The sequence below is a fragment of the Cucurbita maxima genome, unplaced genomic scaffold (genome assembly GCF_002738345.1).
Source record: "Cucurbita maxima cultivar Rimu unplaced genomic scaffold, Cmax_1.0 Cma_Scf00017, whole genome shotgun sequence".
Classification (NCBI taxonomy): Eukaryota; Viridiplantae; Streptophyta; class Magnoliopsida; order Cucurbitales; family Cucurbitaceae; genus Cucurbita; species Cucurbita maxima.
This window is the reverse complement of record NW_019272033.1, coordinates 4,513,762-4,538,074: the sequence shown is the minus strand read 5'-3', so window position 1 is coordinate 4,538,074 and position 24,313 is coordinate 4,513,762. Positions and strand designations below refer to the sequence as shown.

Here is a 24,313-nt window from a genome sequence, read left to right as displayed (position 1 = left end):
TTTTTTTTTTTTTTTTTTTTTTTTTTTTTTTTTTTTTTTTTTTTTTTTTTTTTTTATATATTCAGAAACCTCTGGTTTAATTTATTGGGAAGGCATATTAATTGCATACAATATAAGATGCCCCAGTTATACATATATACGATGGTACGTAGAGCCATTTAACTCATAGTTACCCATTATGCATAAAATACATATACAAATAACAAATAATAATAAATGAAAAAAAAACTTTATTACTACCCATTTATATGTAAAGAGATATTAATACCGCCAACCTCTATACTTCCAATAATTGTATTATGGTGTGTTTGGATGAAGAAACGAGTGCATTATTGAATTAAAATACAAAAATAATTTGCAACTGTGACAAAGTATATGAGAGAAAAATGATGGGGAGCCCACACCTTGACCTCGCTCCTCTTCCTGTACTATAAATACACGCAACCCGGGTGCAGCCAAGTGGCATCGATACCCATCCTACTGCTCAAACACAGCACGCCCTCTCTCCTTCTCCGTCATTCTTCTTTTCTCTCTTCAAAAATGGAAGACTCCTTCAGGCGTGTCAACACTAGTACGAATAATACTAATACCAATAATCCCTTCCTCGACTACCAAATCAAGTCCAACACCACCACTACCACCGCCGCTCCCACCAGCGCCACCGGTCTCAAGCGAACCCTCCGAGATCACAACTCCACTACTGCCACAATGAGGTACCGCGGAGTTCGGCGCAGGCCTTGGGGGCGTTACGCCGCGGAGATTCGAGACCCTCAGTCCAAAGAAAGGAGATGGCTTGGGACGTTCGACACTGCGGAGGAGGCTGCACGTGCGTACGACTGCGCCGCACGGTCCATGCGTGGCCTGAAGGCTCGCACCAATTTCGTATACCCTTCCTCCCCACCCCCTCACTCAGTGTCGGATGAGTATGTAATCCCTCGCTTCAATTTCCCTAAACAATCTCACCCGGGTCTCCCCCGTGTGAACGCATCCAACTGGCCCATGTTTTCCACTCCCAGCCGAGGGGCCGAGTTCCTGTGGTCCGGTGCGCAAAGGATTAACACCGCTTCTCCCACTCTCGACATGCTTCTTCTTCGTGATTTCCTCAACTTCCCTTCTGCCAATGCTAGTAATCCAAAGCCCCCTTCGTTGGTTAATAATACCGCGGCGACCAAAATAGCAGCCTCTCCTCCTCCTGACCACTCCGTACAACAACAAAACTACTACTCCTCCCAGTTTCTCCCAAAGGATTCCCCCGATTCGGGGTTGCTGGAAGAGATAATTCACGGCTTCTTCCCCAAATCCGAGAATTCCAACTCCAACCCCCATGATCAATCCGACCCCGCTGCGGATGAATTGAACAGCCAACACTCACCGAGCTTCACTACTGACTTGGATTTATTGGATTACCCAGATTGTAGCATCCAGGGGGAGTTTAATGAAGGTGGTGAGCGTGCATTTGGGAATCCTGAGAATGTGGTGGTGGATGATATCTTCCAATGCCCGGAGGTTTTAAACGCATTTGCGGCTAAACTGGAAAACGCTTGAGCTCATCACACCGCCTCTCCTCCATTTAGGGTTTTGTGTAATGGCCACTCAAAACTGTTTTCATATATTTTGATTACAATAAAAATAAAAATATAAAAAATAGTGTCCTCCACCTCTTGTGTTTTAATTAGTTTAATAGGAATACACATCCATCTCACCCAAAATCAGGACGTTCACTACTTTGCATGGCGTGCATGAATGGCAGATAATAATATACTCATATGGAGAGTTATTGGTAGGAAGGGATGGCATTGATGGGATAATAAAAAGGTCGAGAAAGGGAGTGAAGGAGAAATTATAATGGAAGCGTGTGAAGGAGAGGAGTTCATTTAATACTCAATTTTTTTACTCTAAATATTCCATTCTATAATAGCCTCAACCACACATTTTTCATCTTCCATTATTGCCTTTTAACCTTTCACTCTCTTGAACCTTCCCACCTTTGACTTTATTTTAAATCTATAAGGTCTTCTCAAAATCAAAATACTGCTGCATTATTTCCACCCATTAATGTCAAATTAATGTTTTTTTTTTTTTTTTAGTAGAAACTACGAACCCAAGCTACACTTTACGAGGATCCATTCTTCTGTACAAACAAAAAAGTAAAAATTGATGAATCAAAAAAACACAGCATCGATTCTTTCTCTATATTCTATGTTCTCCCGACTCCAACTAACATTAATAAGATTATGTTCTCTAATTAATTAATTAAGTGGTTGATCATGAGTTTATAAATAACCAATTATCTCCTTTAACATGAGGCGGCAGGAGAAACCAAATTGAATAAGATGATACGCTGTTTTTAACACTCCCCTCCCTCAATTATAATAACGGGCCGCAAAGTCAATCACGCTTTAAACCAAAATTATAAGTTCTTCTTAATTAAGTAAACTTATCATTAACAAGCATAAAACTTTCCCAATGTGTAATTCAATCTTAAAAGGAAAGACCCGCCAAAGATTGAGATCCATACCGTCTTGCGGGAGGTTCAAGCAGACGAACTTGGAGCCGCCACTCCCCGATCCGATTCCGTTCCTTCCGGCGGGACTGGTGAACTTGAAGTACTCTGTTTACTCCCCTGAACTTTATATTAAGTCCACTTTTTAGCTCTTTCTCCTTATTATGCCTTCCCGCCTCTGCTGTTTGTATCTCATAATCGCTCTTGAGATTAATTGCGAAAACTCAAAGTTGTGCGTTTATCGAGTTTCCGTTGATGCTTCTTTTCTAAAGTATCTGGTCCTTTTTCGTTGCAATATGACATCAATCTGTTTAGAAACACAAGTTGTAATATGTGTTTCTGTCTTTTGTGTGCGAATAAATTGCTAATTCGTCATGATCTCCCTTGTCTCTCTTTATATTTTGATTCAATTTCTGTTTTCAGATTTTCCACATCACGTGGGGGTTTTCTCCGTCAAAGGCAAGAAGAGATTTATGGAAGATACTCGCAAGATCATTCCTCGCTCGAAAGGCCACTTAATCGATGTAATTGAGCTTTCATTTCTTTTAGAATTCTAGCAGCTTAATTTACTTCTGTGATGAACCTTATTTTAGCGTAGGCCTTTTTTGGCGTTTATGATGACCATGGAGGCAGGAAGGCAGGGGAATTTGTTGCAAATGTAGCAAGTGGTGGGCAATTGCATGGGATCTGCAGAGAAGGAGGACGCAATTAAAGCCGCTGTCTTGAAAACGGACCAAGGGTTCTTGGATCTGGTAATGCCAAATGGAGCTACATTTTCTCCTTAAAATGCAATTTCTTGGCCATCTTGAACTACTGTTTTATAAAAATTTCCATAATTTTCTAGGGTTTAGGCAGTGGTGTCTGCTGTGTCACAGCTCTGATACCAAGGAGAAGAAGTAATTCTTTCCAATTTGGGAGACTGTAGAGCTGTTTTTTGTAGCTGTGGAGTAGCTGAAGCAGCAACCAAAGACCATAGAGTTGAACAGGAGGATGAACGGAAAAGAATAGAATGCAAGGTACTAACTGTTATCTAGTGTACTTGATTAATATGGGTAGAGATGACGTTAAAGGTAGAGAACTCTAAATTGTGATGTATGGTGGATGTGTTAAGATTCATGGGGGGGCATGGAAAGTCCATGGAGTTCTTTCTGTTTCTAGAGGCATTGGAGATTGTTCATGGAGTTCTTTCTATGTCTTGGTCATGTTTTTCTTAATGTTTAGGGAGATACATGTGCCTTTTATAGTAGATAAAGACTGGCTAGATACCTAGATATCTGGTAACAATATAGAAAAAGAAATGTAACTAAATTCCTAAACTAATAATGCAGATATAATTAAAGCTAGGGTTTAGTCATTCCTTCAACAGCAGAGATGCTCACTTAAAGGACTGGGTGCTGGCAGAGCCTGATTCAAAGGTACTACTTCTTTGTGAACACATGGAATTCCTTGTTTCAGCAACTGATGTGGGCTATGGGAAAAGGTATGGATGAGTTTCCTAAAAATATGTACACACATTTACATATGCATGGGATTATTTTTTAAAATATTGTGTACTTACAAAAATTGTTTGGAAACAAATTTGAAATTTTTTTGAGTGTCGATTGGGAAGCCTTTTTGTAATTCTGTGACTTTCTGGGATAACTCGTGTCTCTTTTTTGTAAATGGCTTCTTCATTTGAATACATTTTCTGCTTCCTACAAATTAAAATAATAATTAGTTAGAAAAACTGAAAATCGTGATAGTTCTGAATGAAATCACTTATAAAGAGGATTTCATTAAATGAAGTTCGAAATCTTCTCTTCAATGATGAGTGAGAATACAATTTGAAAGAAACAAGTTGAAACCAGCTCTTGAAAAGATGATTTAAAAGAATCCAATATAAAAGAAAACCAATGAAGTTGGGTGTCTCTTCAATAGACGATATCTGAGATGTTGCAATAAAATCATTTGTTGAAAAGGCTTGCTTTAGGAAATATGTCTTATTCCCAAATAATTCTGCAAACAGAAACTATTTTATTGATTGATGAAATAGATTACAAAAGAAAGTCCTATCTATGAATAGTTACAAAAATATTTGCAAAATAACTTTTTCAAAGAGAATATTAAAAGGATGTATACATACTCACATATATACATCTGTACTTGGTCACCTTATCTTCTACTAATGTTCAGCAAAACGCACCACGTGAGAGTATTCTCTGTGGACCATGTGTTAAAGCAGCTTGAGTTATACGGATAGCATAATGAATTTGTGTCCTGAGATGATAATGAGATTCTGAATTCGGAGTGTAGCTGATTGATCTTCAAGTTTACTTACCAGAAATAAATCATGTTCTCAGAGGGCATTAACAGGGAATAAACTTGAGCATAAAGATGAAGCAGATGTAGTATTAAGAAATCTGTTAAGTTATTCAATCGCTTCCATTTCTACCTGGGGAGTTGTTCTGTAGCGTTCTTAACCTGCTCAAGAAAGAAACTAATTTTTGAATATCAAATCAATCAGAGGGTAGATGATTGTGCTGTTTTGGTAATTGTTGTTAACTTTGAAGTTACAAAATTTCATAGGTTGGAAACCAAGAGACTGTTGATGTTGTGACACAACCGCGGTTGATGGTTAAAAGTTTCAGGATATCAAAAGGTTCCCTTGAGAAACATTAGCCGTACCCGTTGCTCTCTGAATTCAAGTCCATCAAAACTACGGAGAGTTTCATTAGCCACGCAACCGAAAGTGGGGGTGGGCCAATCTCCAATCAGTGAAAAGGCAATTGATAGCTGTGAAGAAGGTGAATATGACTATGCTTGTGAATTTGTAAGTCCTGTATCAAAATCAAGGAGAATATCATTGGTCAGACGTAAAAAGATGAAGTTAGAATTTTCACCTGAGGAGAATAATGATTGCTATAGGAAGATACCCACTTCCAGTAGACTTGTGGCTGCATGTTAGGAACTTGTAGATCTTGCTCTGAGTAGGGGTAGTCTGGATGACATTACCATAATGATATTCGACTTGAGCTCCTTCGATTGCAAGAGGATTTGAGAGTTCCTGTTACTTTCAAGTTTGATTTGGTGATCTCTGGTAAATGGATAACTTTCACCATTGAGTATCGATAACCGAAAAAATGGGTTCAGAAAAGCAGATTTGATTATTTCATTTTTGGCTTGCCAAGTATAGGTCCAGCCAGGTTGATTCTGATTCTTTCTACTACTTATCAAATGCCGGAACTTTTTCTTGAATTATGCCCCTCTTTTAACCTTTATTAATATTTTGAAATTCGTTTGATGATGAGTGTCAAGTTTGTGCGTCTAATTAAATTGACTGTATAAATTTGTTGATTGCTACCGCCAATAATTGAAGAAAAAGAAATGTCTTCTTTATTCAATGTTGGTTCTTGTGAACGTCTACACCAATTAAAATCCAATCCCACCACCCCCTTTTCAGTCGTGCTCCATCCTTTTCATCTCTATTTTGTTTTACAGAGCGAAATTCTGTGCTCACAGCAAATCTAGTTCTGATGCTTTGTGAAATATTAAGATGATCAATGTTTAAGCCTGGACTTAAAACTGTTGTTTTAAGTGGGTGATTGTCGTCGCAGAACTGCTAGGTCGATTATACTGGACAAAAATATTGATCAAAGTCCGATGGAGGTGTTGTCGTGGGGGAGTACACTAATTAGTATTAACAATTTTGTCGATTAGCCCCATCCCTATGTTTCATTAATTCTTATTCAACATAATAATGATAACTTTGGTTAGGCACACACAATGACTCGTAAGTCATTCGGATATAGGGAATTTGAAGCTGTCTGATATTTTGTTGGTTTTTATCTGTATGCTTCATGTTCATCTGCAGACAAGTGGGGTTATGCTTTATTGTTTTCTACTTTCAAAGTAATCCTACTTGTTACTCAATACAGTGAATACTGAAATTGGACCATTTTCTCTGCCATCTTAACCAGATCTTTTACATTTCTACATTATCTATATTTCAGATTCCTTTCCAAGTCACTTTTCCCAACAGTTCCACTGCAAAGTTCAAACAATGGAGGAGAAACCCAGGTGAAAATTACAAATCTCGAACACATTATATTATTAGAATAACATCTGCCCACATAGAAACCCAAAAGATTTTTCAAATTTTTATGAAGTTCCTCTCTCTTTTTTTTCCTCACTCACTCACATGTTTGTGTACCTCCAAGACTGCCTAAAATCTTTCCTTTCTATGAATTCTTTTCTCATTGGATGAAATGGGATTTGTCTGCTTTTTACCGTGCATGAAAAAGTTTAGTTTTATGGAGATGGGAGGCGTTAATACCCATTACTGGGGCCAAATCACTTGTACAGCAGAATAAATAGTTTTATTTCTGTAGTCTTTATTTTTTTTTTATTTTTTTTTATTTTTTAGCTAAAGGAACATGGAAATGCTCAACACAGCTTGCAGATGGTATTTTCCATTATAAAATGCGGCCAGTTCTTTCTTCCTCGTCCCTCCTTTTCCACATTCACAGCTGCCAGTTCAGATAATGGGTTCTTTCCTCTTGCTAAGCACAAACTGCCAAGAAGTTGTCCACCAGCACCCCTGAAATAGATCTCTGGGACGGTGGTAATAATATTCTCGTCCAGATCCTCTCTCTCTCTCTTTCTCTCTCTCTGCCTCCTCCTTTCTGTTTTCTACTGTCATCATTTTCAGCTAGTTTGGCCCAAACTCATTTCCAGCTTCTAAAAACAATTAGGCTTGTTGGATTCACTGAAGCCATGCACGATTCAATTGGAATTCCTGCTTGCTTCTCATTTGGGGAGAGGCCAAGTAATGATCCGGGTTCAGTAATCAGGTCAGGACAGAGTGTGTTTATGTCAATGTATCAAACAAAGATCGTTGGTCAGTGTCGCCTCATCACAGTGACTTGGTGCAAGAATCTGTTACTTCATGGCCTGTCCATCTGTGTTCAAGGACCAGAAGGAAACGAGCAATATCAGTGTAAGGTTGAAATGAAGCCATGGTACTTCTGGAGAAAACAAGGTTCTAAGCATTTTGAAGTCGATGGTCGAGCTGTAGATGTGGTTTGGGACCTCAAGAGTGCAAAATTCAGTGGAGAGACAGAACCACAGTCAGATTACTATGTGGCCGTCGTCTGTGAAGAGGAAGTTGTTTTGCTTATTGGGGATCTCAAGAAAGATGCCTTCAGAAAAACAGGTTGTCGGCCAGCTTTGATAGAGCCGACTCTGGTTTCGAAGAAGGAACATGTATTTGGGAAGAAAATGTTCTCCACCAGAATTCAATTCCATGAGAAAGGCAAGCTCCATACCATCTCAATTGAGTTTATCAACGTGAATACAAATCCCAGTGTTTCTGATTCATTCGATCCAGAACTGGAGATGAAGATCGATGGCCAACCAGCAATCAAGATCAAGCACCTTCACTGGAAGTTCAGAGGAAATGAATCTGTATTAATCAGCAGAACGAGATTAGAAGTTTACTGGGATGTCCACGATTGGCTGTTTGGTTCTGGTCCCAGGTACGGGCTTTTCATATTCAGGCCAATCTCATCATGGTCTGAATCTCCATCATCATCACTTCCATCAACATCGCCATCTGCTCCTCCACCCTCTGCCTTGACATCAACCACAGGAATGTCCATTAGAGAAGTGATTTCTACTTCCGGGGAGGTTGAGAATGCAGCTGGGTCATCCAAATTTTGTTTGTTTCTCTATGCTTGGAAGATCGAATGAAGAATGATGAATGCAAATCGAAAGATATGGAAAAAACAAAAGTGGGTTCTCTTGAAGTTTTGTTTTTACAAATTTAGAATTGATGAATCAGAATTAGCTCCCAATTCCAATTCCAATTCCCCAGAAAGAATCAAAGAATACAAGAGAGAGAGAAAAAAAAGAAGAAATATTTTAGAAGATTGATGAGCAACAAATGGACCCATCATGAGAGAGAAAGATGAGGTAAACAAAGAGGGATTGAATTATAGAAGGACAGGATTAGACATGCCAGATAGGAGATCATCTTCATGCCCAATTATCATCCCTATCTTCATTGCCCATCACCAGTCCGCCCTAATCTCACAGCGACGGGTTTGTTCTCTCTCTCTCTCTCTTATTGTTTTTATTTCGTGTTTGCTAACTATTAGCTTTCATTGCAATATGAATATATCTCCGTAAATTTCATAAGATCTATATCTATATTCTGCACATCTTTTTACTGGTCTACTTTTACCTTTTTTCCATCACTTTCTTTGGCCTTTTCTTTTCTTTTCTTTTCTTTAGTTTTTAATTTAATTTCCTTCTTTGTATTCATTCCCAAGTATAGTCGTACAGTATTTTAAGATTACTTTCAATCGACAGGACAAACATTGCCTAATGTTTTTTTAATATCTATGTAGACATATTTTATATCACTAGTTACGACAATAGACCTCTTTATTCCCTTTAACAATGGCAAGAAGTTGTATTTTAAGAACATGAGTTAAGTTTGGACTTTATAGGATGAAAATAATAACCCAGAGGAAGCCTACTGGTTAGGTTGGACTGCTTTGGTGGCATGGTTTTTATCTTGTCCTCACCTCGCTGCATGCCAACAACTGCCATTCAAATTGATGCTTATAAATCATTCCATCGAACGAGCACTAAATTTTTCCATCTCCATGATTAATATCAATTTTATTTGATATCTTAGGTATGTTCCATCTACCAATATTTCTTCTACTAAGATTCTCTTATTCATGTTTGGTCACATCTCATCTTTTTATTTTTGAATAAATATCTCATCTTTCTTATTATTGCATTATATCTTTCACATAAAAGAGATCTTAATATCTCAATTCCAAAATCTTTCTTCCTAAAAAGAAGATTTTTGAAAAGAAGTTTTTAAGGAAAAATCATCATTAACCCAACTTAACTTGGTAAAACTCTTGGTTCGAGGCCTGTTTGATCATCTTTTAAGCCCTGTAACAATGAAAACATATGTACATTTTCTTTAAAACGATTTTCTGTCGCTGTACATGTTTTAAATTAATTTAATAACCGTTCTAAAACCAGTCCCCCAGCAAGCTAAAAATAGTCAACAAGTAAACAAAAAGGATGAATAGCACCAACTTTGGGTTAGAATTCATATTATCCAATCATTGGAACAACAATTTTGACCATTTTGTTCCTATGGAACAGGCATGAAAAACAGGAGTTTATAGCATCTTTCACGTGCAAATGGAACTTAGATTGTTATGTCCATGACCAAAACCAACCGAACTAGCTGTATGACACAGTATGACTATTACAAGACAAAAAGAAGAAAAAAAGAACTAGGGAATCCCAACTGTCTGGTTATAATTCGAGTCCTAACCATAATACAGGCTCCTCAATTTCAACAAAAAATAAGAAAAAAAATAGCAATTTTACATCGTTTGAAGGGTAACAAAAGTTTGGCACCAGACAAGTAGTTCTCTCGCCTCCAATTTCTGGAGCTCAAAAAAGAAAAGAAAAAACATCGTAAAAGGTGAGACCAATGTATCTTGGCTTCCGATACTCAAACAAGATCGTAAAATCAATGGTATCCACAAAGCAAGCTTACCATCTATCCCTCGACCTGCAATAAGAACAGAAATGAAATATTTGAGATTCAAAAAATGACAAATTTGGAACAAACAGAATAAGCAAAAAGGAACAAAATGACAAACAAATCCAAACCTCTCTATGTTTCTGTTACCCAAAAATCCTCCATCTCTGGCACCTTGGATTGGTTTTCTATCATCAGCAGACCTACTCCATACATCCGTAGTGCCTCGTGATCGAGGTCTGTCCACAGACTCAAAACTTCTGGACTCATCAAAGGATCCTTGAGAAGGCGGTCTTTCTTGAAAGGCAGCAGCCTTGCCTGCTCCAGAGCCAGGTCTTTCAGTGGCTTTCTTCCCAAACCGAACTTTATCATCCAAATCAAGGATCAACATCTCCAGTTCACGTTCTTTTTTATTTATTCTGTCACGCAGCTTTTGCATCTCTCCAGCAGATTCTTGCACCGATTCTTTGTTGGTATTCAGATGTAAGCCTTCCTCAAGTTCCTTTCTTAGAACATTAATTTCCTCCTTCAACATCTTTTCCTCTTCTGTTTCAGGCCTGTGGTAAAAAAGTAGACACAGTTCAATGTGAAGGTGATATGAGATAGATAAGTAAAGCTTCACTTCGTCCAACAGTTTCATGAAAAAATACAATATTTGCAGACTAAGCCACCAACGGCCGCATAGACCTGTACCACCTTTAAATAAAATATTTTCATCTTTCTTTTGTTTAAAAAATAAAAATTTATTCCATAAAACTTAAACTGCACAGCACAAGATAGATAGAGAAGTCTCTCCAAGATCCCAGGTCCAGAAAGAAAAGTAATACACTAGAAGAGAAACCTGATGTTATAATTTCATTTCGTAGTGATTCAACATTCAGTTCCTGTATTCAAATTATAAGCATAAAAACCTACATTTCCTAAACTCTAATCAACATATAATGAATCTCTAAAGGAGTTGGAAAAACTACTCTCATGGTTGATTCTTAGCATCCAATTATTTGACAGCAAAGGTTGGAGAGAACGAGGTGACACGAGAGTTGAAGACAAGTTCGGAGAGGGCAGGGTACGACCTCGAGTCATAACCTTATAAGTCAGGGTTTCAATATGAGGTTCGGCATGTAACTCTAGAGTTAAGTTCCTCTATATGAAAGAAGAAAGCTCAACAAATTTGGAGTCAATCAAATACTTGACGGACGCTCAATGGGGCCGCATGACTGCTCGCCAAAACGACATCTACTCCAAAAAGATTTGAAATGTCTCAAAATGTACTATAAGGAGAGCCATGGTGTCAGCTCTCCACCACCCCTAGGCCCTGTGGCCTAAGCGAGCTACCTTGTAGCACATACGTATGTCATAGCGTGGGTGGCAAGCATTCCAAAACAAATGTCTTAGGCATCTACCTTTGAAATGGGTTTTTCAAGGATAGTATCAGACGACACGGGTGTGCCGACGTTGCACCCTAACCCATGTGTCAGAAGTTGGAATATGTACCCACTATCCGGTACGGAACCTGTCAATGACATGCCATGAACAAGGGGGAGTTCATGCCCCTATGAGAACCCGAATGGATGGATGTTCGAGATGTCTCGATGGACATGTCCGAGCAAGCCAATATGATCGAACTGTCCCGGGACATGGGACGGCATCACGATGCATGGTCGTGTCGCTGGGAACCAAGATAATTACTGAGATGCGATGTTGCACACGAGAGACTTTGGGCTAGAGTAAAGGCAAAGTTGAGCCGAATGACTTTGACCTAGAGTAAAGGCAAAGTGGAGCCGAATGACTTGGACTTAGAGTAAAGGCAAAGTCAAGCCGAATGAATTTGACCTAGAGTAAAGGCAAAGTTAAATCGAATAACTTGGCTTAGTGTAGAGGTAAATCGGCTAGAGTCACAGATGATTGAACATGAACGCACAAGCGGCGTGTGTAGCTAAACAAGCTTGTATTCCGCACAAGTTGTGTTCTATTGGCAAAGGTGAACCTCGCCCAAGGTCCGACGAAGCCACAAAGTCGGGCAAAAAACGTGAAGAGGGCTTATGTTCCCTTTAAGGCTTGTCATGAGCGTGTCAAGATAATGATGCCCCATTGTCGAAGATGTATGACCGTGACACTCTACGTAAAGAAGCAAATGAGTCACAAAGACACATTTTTATCCACCACCTTTTCCCTTCTTATTCTTTTTCGAGCCCTTTCTCTTCAAATATTTGGGCTAGTCTATTTACTTCCTTCGTTTAAAGTGTGGTTCTCCTCCTCTGAAGTCTTCTGAATAACTTCGCTAGTAACAATCATACTATGAAGAGAGTAGGTTGTGACCCTCACGTTGCGACAAGCAAAGTGGCGACCCTCAAGTGGTGCCCATCCAGCCATGCAATGGCCTAGACGTGTGTCATGATGCGACCGAAGAGGACGGTGCATCATCCAACACGCCACACAAAGTGAGCATTGAAGAGAAGACAAGGCATGAGAAAGATAGGGGCAACGAGTAGACACGAGTGTCAGAGATAGGCTTGTTGAAGGGTCGGGTAGGGCCCAGGCCTTAACCTCAAAAGTTGGGATTTCGAAAGGGAATTTGGGCATGTGGTTCTAGAGTCAAGTCCATTCATATGAAATATGAATGCTTGCCAAATTTTGTGTCAATCAGACACCGAACAGATGCTCCTCGACATCGTACGACCATTTGCCAAAATGACGTTTGCCCAAGGAAGATTGAAAATGCCTAAAAATGGGCTATGGGGGGAGGCATGGTGTCAGCTCACACCTAGGCCTTGTGGCCTACGCGAGATACCCTGTGGCACATACGTGTGTCACAGTAAGAACGAGTATAGCGAGACGAGTGTCTTCCTTTGAAATGAATTATTCAAGGACAGTATCAGACGACACGAGTGTGCCGGTATTGTGCTCTAGCCCACGTGTCGGAAGTTGGATTGTGTATCCGCCATCCAGGACATATGCCATAAATGATTTAGCATAAACATAGGAGAGTCCAATGTCCAGTCCAATGAGAGTGAAAGTTCTTTAAGCGAAGTTCATGAATCAAAAGTTGAAAATAAAGGACCCAAACAAACTATATCTAATAGTTCATGGGTTAACAGGATTTAAACCAAAATTCTAACTGACTCCCTATGTCTCTAAACCAAATAAAGGACCCAAACAAACTATATTAGGCAATGACTCCAACACCGAAGTAAACAAGCTGGACATAATTATATGAAATATGTGGTCACTCAAGTTCCCATTCTAAGACGATAGCTAGTCATCAGAAAAAATCAAGTTACACCTAATCCTCAATAGAACAACTCCAGCCAGTTTCACACCGGAAAAGTTTGCCTCCGAGAAGCAAATGACAATCAGAAAACAAAGAAATTGTCCCCAGCAACGAACCATAACAGAGAGATAGAGATTAACAATACTAAAAGTGAAATTAGACCTGTCAACAGCACGATGCTCAAGTTGCAGATCTATCTTTCGCCAATCCTTGCCACGTTCCTCCAGCAAAACCTCCCTAGGTTTGGCATCCCCAAATGGATTGACTTTTGGCCTCGGCTTCACCACATTTTCTACGCCCTGTAATCCTGGACCCTCCGAACGGCTGGATTGAGCACTCGAAGGCCTGCTAGAGTGAGCACTAGTTGGCCTACTGGTTTTTTTGGCCTCAATTTCTGTATCCAGCTTCTTCCAATCCAATCCTTTCTCGGCCAAAACCTCCTCTCTCGGCCTTGCTGCTCCAAAAGGGTTTGGCTTGTTCGTCCTTGTTGCTTCATTTGTTACGACATTACCTTTGGGTGGATCCAACACTAATCGGGGTCGTTCTGTGACACTATCACGTGAACGGCCTCTACCCCATCGATCAGGCTCATTAGCCTCACGATAACCGGAACCGAATGTGGAGGATCTCGATGGAATAGGCTTTTTCTCACGTGCCCAGTTATCGACCTCGTCTGCCCTAGATGCAATTCCACCCACGCCACCGCCTAGCGACCCATACCTATTTTGTCGACCTGAATCCAATGTGGGAGATCTCTTCGTCATTGCCCAATTATCCACCTCGTCAGCCCTCGAAGGTTGATCGAAATTGGAAGCCCTAGGAGATGAGCCCCTGCGTTCCTCATCAAACCCGCCATAAGATCGTCGACCACCACCCCAGGACCCATCGCCATCATCACGGTCTCGAAATCGACCAGCAGACATACCTTGGCGATCATAAGTGGGAAATCCCCCACCAAGCCGGCCAGAACGTACTTCCTCACCAGAGCGGTCTTTTGGACCAGTTGGAAGCCGAATCATCTCCTCCGGGGTCAAGCCCTGGCTGTCCGTTAGCCTACCGCCGGCGCCATGACCCGTCAAGGTCCCCATAGTGAATTCCGACAGCGACATCTTCTTTTTCTTGGGCTTGGTGCTGACGGCTTCCCTAAGGCTAGGGAAATTCTTGGATTCTGCTTGGGAAGCGGCCGCAGCAGCTTGCGCCTCTCGCTCCTCATCCTCAGCACGCTCGGCATCAGCGGCCCAGGCTCCGATTCCACCCCAGGGTTTTGACATTTGTATCTCGTTTGGTTTGGTTTGGTTTGGTTTGGTTGAAGCTCGAGATCCAGAAATCGCAAGTAGTGAAATAGAGGAAGAAGAGAGATCTAGACGAAAAATTGGAGTTTGGTGAATGAGCTAGGCTCCGTTAATGGAGCCGGAGCTCAGAGAACATGCGATGGAAATAGAAAATGGAAACGGTCGTTGAGAGAGAGGAAGAAGGATTTTATAGAACCCCTCTTCGATGCTTTGTAATTGAAATGGATGGAAGAGTGGGGAGATGAGTGGGGGAGTCGTGTGGGCGTGGAGAATATATGGGAGTTTGGTGCCCACGCGCCCGCAGGGAAAGTGATCAAACGGGGCAGAAAAGAAGCAGTGGCCACGTGGACGAGGATCTGTGTTTGCTGACTTCAACCTATTGGACGGTCAGGATGCGTTGTATTCTCCATTCCATCCCTAGCGTACCAATAATTTGGAATCGACGCAGCCTTCACTTCTGCGCCATGGGTTCTCAATTTTAACAACTTTCAATTTCCCATTCAATTTTGAACATATAAAGGCCCCTACCTTAATTCGTCACCGCCATTTTGTGACAATTTTTTAAATATATCTATTTTTCTAAATATTATATTTTCATTATCATATTTTTCTTAACAAGATCAAAACAGAGAGGTTCCATAGCCGCAGCTGATGGTAAACGGAGCAGAGGCATGGGTTTGAAGTGGTGCAGCTACGGTCGACCCTGACATCACTCCAAAAACTCTTTTCCACTCCATTCCTCTCTGCATTTACAGGAAGGTTGACCCTGCCCTTGCCCGGAAGTGCCTCCGCAAGCTCTGAGGCTTCTCGTTGTTGAGATTGAAGACAGCAGCATATACCTCACCTGATATTCTATACATGTTAACCAGCCCACTTACATCCTTGGCCATGGCTGGCGTCGCAGTTTTTCCAGGGGACAGAGAAAACAATATTGGGCGCTCAAGTTGTTTAAGAACCTGTGCATACTTAATGAATTAGCATTGAGCGTATGAGTAACGATTACATGTGTCTGTGACAGAGACAGAAGAGAACATACATCGGATACAAAGCTTATTTGAGGTAAATCCAAATCATCGCCGAAGACACAATCATGTTTCACTGCCAGAAAAAGAATGATCATTTCAGGCTAGTATCAAGATTTCAGGTAATGGCAAGATCTTTTTGGTTCAGACATCTTACTCTAAAGAACAAAATGAAATTCATCACAAATCTAAAACATTTCAAATACTTCGAGAGAGGCATGCAAGCATGTAGAAAGTGAGCTTGCGTTGTGTCAACGACAGTAAACTTACCAAAATCAACACCCCAATCAGCATATTGTTGATAAAGGGACCTAAGAAGGCTTTTGAAGCTCCTGAATCCATGTTCACACTCATGAAACCATTTTTCATCCATCCACAAGTCCTCGACTTGTCCCCTATATCACTTGCAAACCACTTTCTCCCGGATTCTACATAGGCACTTCCCGACCAAGCAATTGAGAACCTTATAATCATTTCTCCCGTGTGTGTTTCAGGGCTGACTATTTACAAATGCTCGTGTAATACAGAAAAATAAGGGATCTAAGTTACCTTTGAAATGTCCAATATAGGCGTATTAGCATTGACTGCCTGTGTACTTATTCCTCTCATGACACGAATTCCAAACCTCAAACCCATATCATGAACTTTCTTAGCTACTTCAGTGAATCCCTTTCCACCTTGCGAGGAAGGCCATCGACTCGGGTCCGGGACCATCCTCCCCCATTCATCAATCACATCGAATCCAAGAGAATCAGCGTAAGCACCAGGAACCTTTCTCCTATACCACAGGTAATCCACAACCACGTACTGCATCCATCAAACAAACGAGAAGATTAATCATCTTACCACCATTTTACCGCATTACATTACAACAAATCTAAAGGAATGCGCACATTAATTAGATCATAAAAGGAGCAATGTTATCGGCACAATTTTCAGTCAGTTACCAAAGCCCTACCTCATATCCCTTAGACTTAAGCCGATTGGCCACAACCTCTGCATTTTTTTGGTATTCTTCTTCAGAAATAATCCAGGAAAATGAATTATAGGAGTTCCAACCTCTCGGCGGGACGGCAGCACGTTCTGTTCCAGTTTGTGAGGACACCCTAAAAAGATTAAAGTTAGTATGCACCATATGATTAGTAAATCCAGAGGCTTCATCCAAACCATAGCCCTAGATGATCCAAAGTTAATGAAGTTCACTACACAACACTAGCTCACAGATGGGCTTCACAGAAAGTTTCAAACCTATCACATCTCTAAATTTGTAGCAACAATAGAGAGGAAGCAACAGAATCCTTTAAACAACACAGAGTTAAAGAGCATATCAGCTATAGTACTGGAAAGAAAAGTGAGAGAAAGGAGAGATTTACGCACCGATTGAATTGAAACACGGAACAGAAGAAGAAGCAAAAGCAGAGAGAGTTGAAGAAGACTTCTTTCATGATGTGAGCCATCTACAGCAATGGCTGTTCTCAACTATCAAATTCAGAATAGACCATGAAACAGAGTTGTTTTTATACTACTAAATTATAAATGTGAATTACAAAAACAATAAAAACCCGTTTAAATAACAATACGCGGAAAGGGTGACACTAGTTTTTCTTTAGTGCATGGATCATTGAGATTAACCATTCTTATCCATATAGAAACAATGAAAAAAAATTCAATTTTTTTTGTTATGGTTGAGGGATTACTCCGTGTCCACAGATAAATTTTTAAACTCTGTGTACTACAACTTTCGATTCAAATCCAAACAAGAAAATACTATTCAAGTCATTTTTGAAACAATACATTATCGGTGTATAAATATTTTTACGGGTAAGACCTATTTTTATTCATTTAGCTTATTTAAAAGGTTTATTCTTATCCTAATCGAAATCCCTATCTTATCACAAAAAATTGTATTATGTTCTTTATTTTGACACTAAATAAGGAATGTTTATTTGTAAGATGATTTATAAGCATTTATCTATACATCAAATTTAATTGACTAAATAAAATTGAAGGTAAAGGCTAATGCAATTGAGTTTAAAAATCGAGAGAGAAAAGGTGTGATTTTGTGCTAATTAAATAAATAAATAATTGAAAGCAAGCACCGAAGCAATCGAGCGATTTGAAGCCTAATTGCATCTTCCATTTGTTGCGAATTGCAAGCAATCTTGGTTGGTGTCGGGTTTGTTCGGATGATCGATGAATTCGGGGACAGTAAGAGTGCGTTTGGTTTTCGAAGAGGGGCACCTACTGAGCAAGCCGCACAGGAAAAATGGACTGAAACGGAGTTGGGTTCTTCTCAAACCCCACCTCCATTCCATTTCCGACTTCTCCTCCTATCTTCTCGACCTTTTCCTTCTTCGCGATGCTTGTCCTCATGGCCTCCTTCTTTCTGTAAGTTTGTTTTTTCTCTCTCGCTTTCTCTGGGTTCTTCTCACTTGCAATTCCCCATGGAGGAGGGGGGAGAGTTGTTTGGTTGTCTTTGATTAGGCACTTCCAGCGATATGCATGCTTAGCTCATCTTTTCCCTCTTGCAGATGGATGGGTTTGTTCTACCACCCTTTGAGCCTACTTCTATTTTGAAGGATGGAGATATTGTTAGGTCAGTTTGTGGGCGATATTTGCTCTTTGAATACTTCGTTTCTATAAGACCAAGTCTCCCAGTTTGCCGTATTGTTCTTCTAACAGGGTGAACAAGAATGAGGACAATGTGATTGCAGTTGAGACGATGGCAGACATGGAGGAGGGGCAACCTGCTGGTCTAGATGTTCAGCTTCTAGCCAACGAGGAGCTTGTGCAGGATTGTACTGACTACAAAAATGAAGCAGATCAAGATGATGAACCTTATGATCTGCTGAATCAGTTGGAAGGCACATTGGATGTGGGAAGCAAAGAGAAAACAGTTTGCAGGAAAAGGAAGGCACTGAAAACAGTTCACAGCTCAAAGTATTTAGTACCAGTCTCTATCAATGCTAAATCTAAAGAATCGTATAGCATTAGATTCTTATATGCAGGCAACATTTCTAGTTCAAATACCATGTTCTTGATGGTGCTTGATCCTCATATCTTGCTTTTGTTTGTGCTAGCTGCTTCAATGTGAATGATGCCATTTATGATTCTAGTCTAATGTAAAACAAGTACTGGGATGTTAGAGCCACGAGTTTGTTGGTTCATGCTGTGATTGTTAAGGGATGGTGAATGATTTGTGTTGTTGTAAACTGGGTTTTGGTTGTTCATTGATAGCATCACATCTTGACTGTGCAACTGCTGTCGATCAATAACAGCCACAATGGTCTTCATGTGATGCCGTCTCATTCTGTTGTAGATACATGACCAATATCCATATGCTAGTTTTAGAGCATTTTTCATTTAGTTTGGCGAAGTTGTACCCTGCATGAACTATCTGATGCTTATTATATTATCCAAATTGTAGGAAGAAGAAAAATAGATTTGCTCCAACTGACAAATGTCTGGCTTCTCCATCAAATCTTCAGCAGTTTCATACAGACCATAATTGTAGATCGCAGCAGGAAGTTTCTCTTTCTGAAAAGAGTCTGGTCGAGAAGCGCAAATCATCCAATGGTCATACTGATACAAACAACAACCAAAAGGTTCGTAAAGTAAGTCTTTTGAGGATGTTATATCATGTCATTGTAGTTGAATTTAAATAAGGAAGGCCTTTCCTTCATAAAAAATCTCCATTTTAAGCATTAAAAGTGATGTTTATTCATTGATCGTTCAGCAGGTACAGCAACGAATAGTTCGAAATAGTAACGGTAAGTTACCTGTTGAGAATTACTTTGAGGACTCTGAACAGCTAGATGGCAGTAGTGTTGATGAAGGAATTATCCCCGTGGAAACTAGACCAGGACATGTTCGTTTTCTGCCTCTTGATCAAGGTCCGTTTGTGTTTCTCATTCTTTCAAAATTCGTGTTACAACTTTATGCTGCTTGGTGCAAGTGCTAACGTGTGTATTTTAATTTGTGTTCGTTCCAGGAGAAGCTAACCAGTTTGTGCGTCCAGCTCAAGCTTCAATGGTATTATCCCTGTGCTTAGAGCTCTTTGCTTTTATAGTCCTTGCAAGTGAAACCAAGTTCTTTGACATTTGAATCGAGTGTTTCAGGACACCGCGCGGTCAAATGGGATAACAATTAAGAATGAAAAAAAATGGGGTAAAGGGAAATCCTCATTTTGGACGAGTAATTGCAACTGTGAAGGAGAAAGTTCCAAGTCACAAGCTAAAAAAGATTTATCAAGTAGGAAATGTCCAATTGACTTCAATGAACTCAGACCTTGTTTGAGCTTGCCTGAGGTTTGTTTTCGATAAGTTTTACATGTTTCTGTGTAAATATTGAATTGTCCTTTCCTAATCTGGAATTAGCTTCTGTTACTTGGATATGTCTAAATTGACCATTATTTGGTGTTGGAATCATCTCAGCTATGAACTTCTATATTGCAGAGAGGTGATATAATTGCATATCGTTTAATTGAATTATCATCGTCATGGACTCCACAACTTTCCTCCTTCAGAGTAATAATTCCTTTGGTTCCCTTTACAATATATTAATATTTTCGATGAGGCCCATAATTATCCTTTGCTCAATCCCTGTTAGGTTGGAAAGGTATCATGGTGTAATCCTGAAGCAAATAAGATTATGATGATTCCTGTTCCAGAATATCCGTTTGTTTTTAAGGCAATGAACGAGGAAGCAGTCAAGCATCCATATGCGGAAGATGGGTCTTTAAAGGTGCTCAAATTAGCCATCATCTATCATCTTTAGTTATGCTGTTCACTTGAAGTGGGAGTTAATCAGATAAGCATATGTGATTGGGGACAATCAAACAAAATTAGATTACACTTGCCAGATGTGTGTTTTCTGTTGTCAGGCTAGGCTCAGCTTCATGATCGATGAACAAGATGGAAAGCACAGCATGGCAGCTGCTAATTGACTCTTTTAATTTATGCAGGCTGATTACTCCTCACTGGTTGACATCAGAATCGTTGAGCATGAAAACTCGCTAGGTTTTGAAGCTGGTGGTGGTGGTAATATTAGTGAAGCATCTTCTTCAAAACAAAGCTGGAGCAAGTGGGAGAAGCATTCCATTGCACCAAAACAAAGCTGGAAGAAGTGGGAAAACGATAGCAGTAAACAATGGGAGAACCAGGGCAGGGCATCAAAACAAAGCTGGAGAAAGAAGTGGGAAAACGATACCAGTAAACGGGGTACAGACGCGACTTGCGTTGTGTGTTAGGAATAAGTAAAGCTGCTTATTTGCTCAACCTTGTGTGTTGTTTTCTGGTGGTTTCAGAAAATGGAAAGGAAAATGCATGGGATGACATTGTCCAGGCTTCCAGCGCGAAGAAAGCTAATTTGTCCAAGGAAGTTGGATGGGGAAGAGGGGAGAAGAAAGCTTGGAAAGGAGCTTCATAATAGTCCATGACAGATACTCCGGTGGGGCCAGTTGATTACCTTTCAATTAAAACCTAATTTTTGTACACTTGCTCTTTAAGAAGTGGGAAGGCTATGGAAGGTAGGCATTTTGTGTGAGCGGTTAGGCTCGGTTCAGGCACAGGATCGACGTAATTTCATTTTGTTGTGGAGAACTTGTGTATGATGATGGAAACAAAATACAAGAATCTATAGCCATTTTGTCTGCTGGAGAAACTTGAATGTTAGAAACAATAAATATACTAAGCAAAGAATGTTGATAAACTGTCCTAATATCCTCTTAACTGCATCCATGTGCTGCACGATTGCTTTGTTTCAGTTATGATTAAAAGGAAAGATCTCCACCCATTCTTTTCTTTTCTTCTTTCCTTTGGCTTCTTTCTTCTAATCTTCCAATGCTCTCATGGCATGACGTTGAGATTCTGATACCAGGCAAACTTGAATGCAGCTCCCCACTTGGCACATGCTTTTATATCACAACATGGATCACAACATGGATCACAACACTTCACTCATGCCTTGTCTTAATCCTATCTTTTTACCTTTATACTAATTTAAACCCCCACTGGAAGCAAGCTAGAAATTCATCACACCTTTTCACCTTTAATCCCTTTTTATCCCTCTATTTAACCTGGTTTCAACTCTAACCCACACTCACCACAATCCTACTCAATTCATACATACTACACTCTATCTTCGCCATTCAACAATGCAAGCCATGGCTGCTGCAGCACCGCGTAAGTCAAGTCTCGTTAAACAAGACCGTCTTCTATTTTCACAACACGCGATGAAAATGCCTTGACCAAGCAAGTTTTGGCCACTCATTCTGAGAAACCCCTCGAGTTGCCTGTCAACCCTTTGCTCGGCCTCGTTGAAAAAATTTTCCTTCGAGCTAAACGCAGTACTCACCAGGCACATACATAACAATTGTTTTCTTGCATATTCATGATTCAAATTGAACCAAACCATCTGTTTGGTCTAGAAGAAAGTTCTGTGCTCACTGATTAAATTTGTCTCCAGAGAACAACACGAGCTCAACTGGAGGCAATCGAAGACCGCTCTCCAGGCCCAACAGACTTGCTGGACTTGCTGAATTTTGTATCGTTCACTATCAATAGAGTTTCCAATGAGGTTGTGTACAGTTTCTTCTTCCTTTTAGGCACACAAGAAGAAGTTCACGTCCTTTCAGAGATTCATTTTGTTTGCTTGTTTTGAATGATCACAGATACGGTACAGGTGTTCAAGAGCTGGGGATACCCATACCGTGACAATGGAAGTGCTCAATTTATTATCAAACTGGCCATGGGATGCTAAGGTGGTGCTAGCCTTGGCTGCATTTGCCATAAACTATGGAGAGTTTTGGTTATTGGCTCAGCAATCCGCAACTGACTTCCTGGCCAAAGACATCTCGCTCCTCAAAGAGATGTTCGAGAGGATCGACATTGTGAAGCAAAAATTTGAAGAAGCTGACAAACTCATCAACACACTCATGGCTGTGGCCAAGTGCATTATTGATTTCACCATGCTTCCTCCCCATTACATTACTCCAGACACGCCTGAAATGAAGAGCGCAACCACTCTTATTCCCACAGCTACTTACTGGACCATCAGAAGCATTGTTGCATGTGCTGCACAGAATGCAGGCCTCGTTGGAGTCGGCCATGAGTATGCCCCACCGTCTCCTACTTTTGGTAATCGAACTTAGCTAACCAACCATTCTTAGTTTCTTCCCTCCAACATTTCATCAGGTATTTAGCATCAGCATCTGAGTCATGGGAGCTGTCTAGTTTGACCCATAAGATCGACAGCATACGGAAGCATCTTGAACAGCTGCTTCGTGCTTGTCATCATTACATAAGTGAGGCTTCTGCAGCTCTCTAAACTTCAATTCTTTCCCTGTTTTTGTTTGTGTTTGTGATTGATTGATACACAGATGAGAAGATGCATCAAGAAGCGTATGCGAACCTGGTCCGACTTTTCGAGATACCCCACATTGACAACTACAAGATTCTGAAGGCTTTGATTTTGTCCAAGGATGATAAGCCGCCCCTCATCGATGGTCAAAGCGAGGAAAAGGTGGGTCCTCACTTTTCCCTTTCCTAACAAACCCGACACATTATAACGAGAATATCAAAAGGACTCCACATATTCTATTTGGGTTTCGAACTTTAACCACAACATCACAGGCTAACCTCGAAGTGCTGCAAAAGAAAAATGTGTTGCTCCTCATCTCTGACCTGGACCTGACCACAGTGTAGCTTTCAATGCTGGAACAAATCTACAGGGACTGTATACACAACAAAAGTAGAGCAGAGAGCGATTACGAGGTGATCTGGATGCCAATTGTGGAGTCCCCATGGACAGATGAGAAACAGAAGAAATTCGAGCGGTTATTGGTGATGATGCCATGGTACTCGGTGGCGCATCCTTCAATGATCGAATCTGCCGCCGTGGAGTACATACGACAGGTATGGAAATTCGTGAAAAGTTCATTATGTTTCGCTGCTGCAACGATTGAGTTAATCCTAGAACGGAAGTTTCCTAATTTAGAGCACTGGAAGAGTTGGAAGAAGAATTTCGAGTCCATCCTTTAGAAGAAAGCGTGGGAGTTCGATGTTTGCAGTGTGGCCTGTTTGTGTAATTCAAGAAATTTAATTCCAGGGATGCATGGAACTGAAGATTCTTTTCCAATTCCGTTACTACGTATCATTCAAATCAAATTTAAATAATACTTTATCTACGTGTTCTTCGTATAAATTACTCAACCCAAACGCTACCGACTTTCTACAGAAGAGCGTAACCTATATACCTAATCGATTCTATTCATAGGCTTTTTCTTGATTTTGTCAGAGATAATTAGTCTTTAACAACCCCTTTCTATGCAGTATATCCCTTCCGTCTTTGAGAGGCATACATTTGAATGTTGAAATTAAACACAGGCAGTGACAACAGCTTTATCAAAGTACAAATTTTGTACCGTTAAGAATGTCCGGTGGGTCGCCATAGCTGGCAATTGCTACACTTTGTTCTGTCAGACTCAAATCAGGGGGATTCCAGACTGGTGCAATGCCGCAAATCTAGCCTAAAATTTTTGGGTAAATCCTGATCCGATTAGGGATCTAAAGGACATTATTTCTGAAGATACTGGGGAGTTCCACCATTAATTTTCTGAAGAACGGTTATTGAAATGTATCTTTCAGAAAACCACTGACCGGCGGAAGTTCT

At 40.3% G+C, this 24,313-nt stretch overlaps 4 protein-coding genes and 2 pseudogenes across 12 annotated transcripts; 4 read left to right on the top strand and 2 right to left on the bottom strand.

The window, feature by feature from the left end:
• Positions 1–519: 519 nt before the first annotated feature.
• On the top strand, positions 520–1,584 carry LOC111491904 (ethylene-responsive transcription factor ESR2-like). The gene has a single exon (XM_023141002.1). The coding sequence runs from the start codon at positions 541–543 to the stop codon at positions 1,543–1,545; it is 1,005 nt and encodes a 334-aa protein (XP_022996770.1). The 5' UTR covers positions 520–540; the 3' UTR covers positions 1,546–1,584.
• A 911-nt stretch (positions 1,585–2,495) lies between these two features.
• LOC111491908 lies at positions 2,496–8,867 on the top strand (annotated as a pseudogene).
• An 808-nt stretch (positions 8,868–9,675) lies between these two features.
• On the bottom strand, positions 9,676–14,851 carry LOC111491898 (eukaryotic translation initiation factor 4B2-like). The gene is made up of 3 exons (XM_023140996.1): positions 13,492–14,851; positions 10,190–10,615; positions 9,676–10,088 (listed from the first exon to the last, which is right to left on the bottom strand). Exons 1-3 carry the CDS (start codon positions 14,598–14,600, stop codon positions 10,070–10,072), a joined length of 1,554 nt encoding a protein of 517 aa, XP_022996764.1. The 5' UTR covers positions 14,601–14,851; the 3' UTR covers positions 9,676–10,069.
• Positions 14,852–15,266: 415 nt separating this feature from the next.
• On the bottom strand, positions 15,267–17,228 carry LOC111491905 (alpha-galactosidase mel1-like). The gene is given in 7 exon segments (XM_023141003.1): positions 15,267–15,577; positions 15,658–15,719; positions 15,914–15,958; positions 15,961–16,088; positions 16,194–16,450; positions 16,602–16,749; positions 17,021–17,228. Coding segments are annotated over 7 exon segments (927 nt in total). The 5' UTR covers positions 17,101–17,228; the 3' UTR covers positions 15,267–15,370.
• A 452-nt stretch (positions 17,229–17,680) lies between these two features.
• Positions 17,681–21,300, top strand: LOC111491897 (coilin-like). 9 transcript variants are annotated; one of them, XM_023140994.1, is made up of 12 exons: positions 17,685–18,031; positions 18,175–18,239; positions 18,326–18,583; positions 19,071–19,248; positions 19,383–19,413; positions 19,480–19,536; positions 19,635–19,675; positions 19,762–19,950; positions 20,098–20,169; positions 20,252–20,386; positions 20,607–20,862; positions 20,949–21,300. In XM_023140994.1, the coding sequence occupies exons 1-12, from the start codon at positions 17,837–17,839 to the stop codon at positions 21,068–21,070; spliced, it is 1,599 nt and encodes a 532-aa protein (XP_022996762.1). In that variant the 5' UTR covers positions 17,685–17,836; the 3' UTR covers positions 21,071–21,300. The 9 variants fall into 9 exon arrangements, with proteins under 9 accessions (XP_022996763.1, XP_022996762.1, XP_022996761.1 ...); XM_023140993.1 differs by having other exon boundaries at positions 19,380–19,413; XM_023140992.1 differs by having other exon boundaries at positions 19,071–19,257.
• Positions 21,301–21,341: 41 nt separating this feature from the next.
• Positions 21,342–23,829, top strand: LOC111491899 (annotated as a pseudogene).
• The last annotated feature ends 484 nt before the right edge of the window (positions 23,830–24,313 follow it).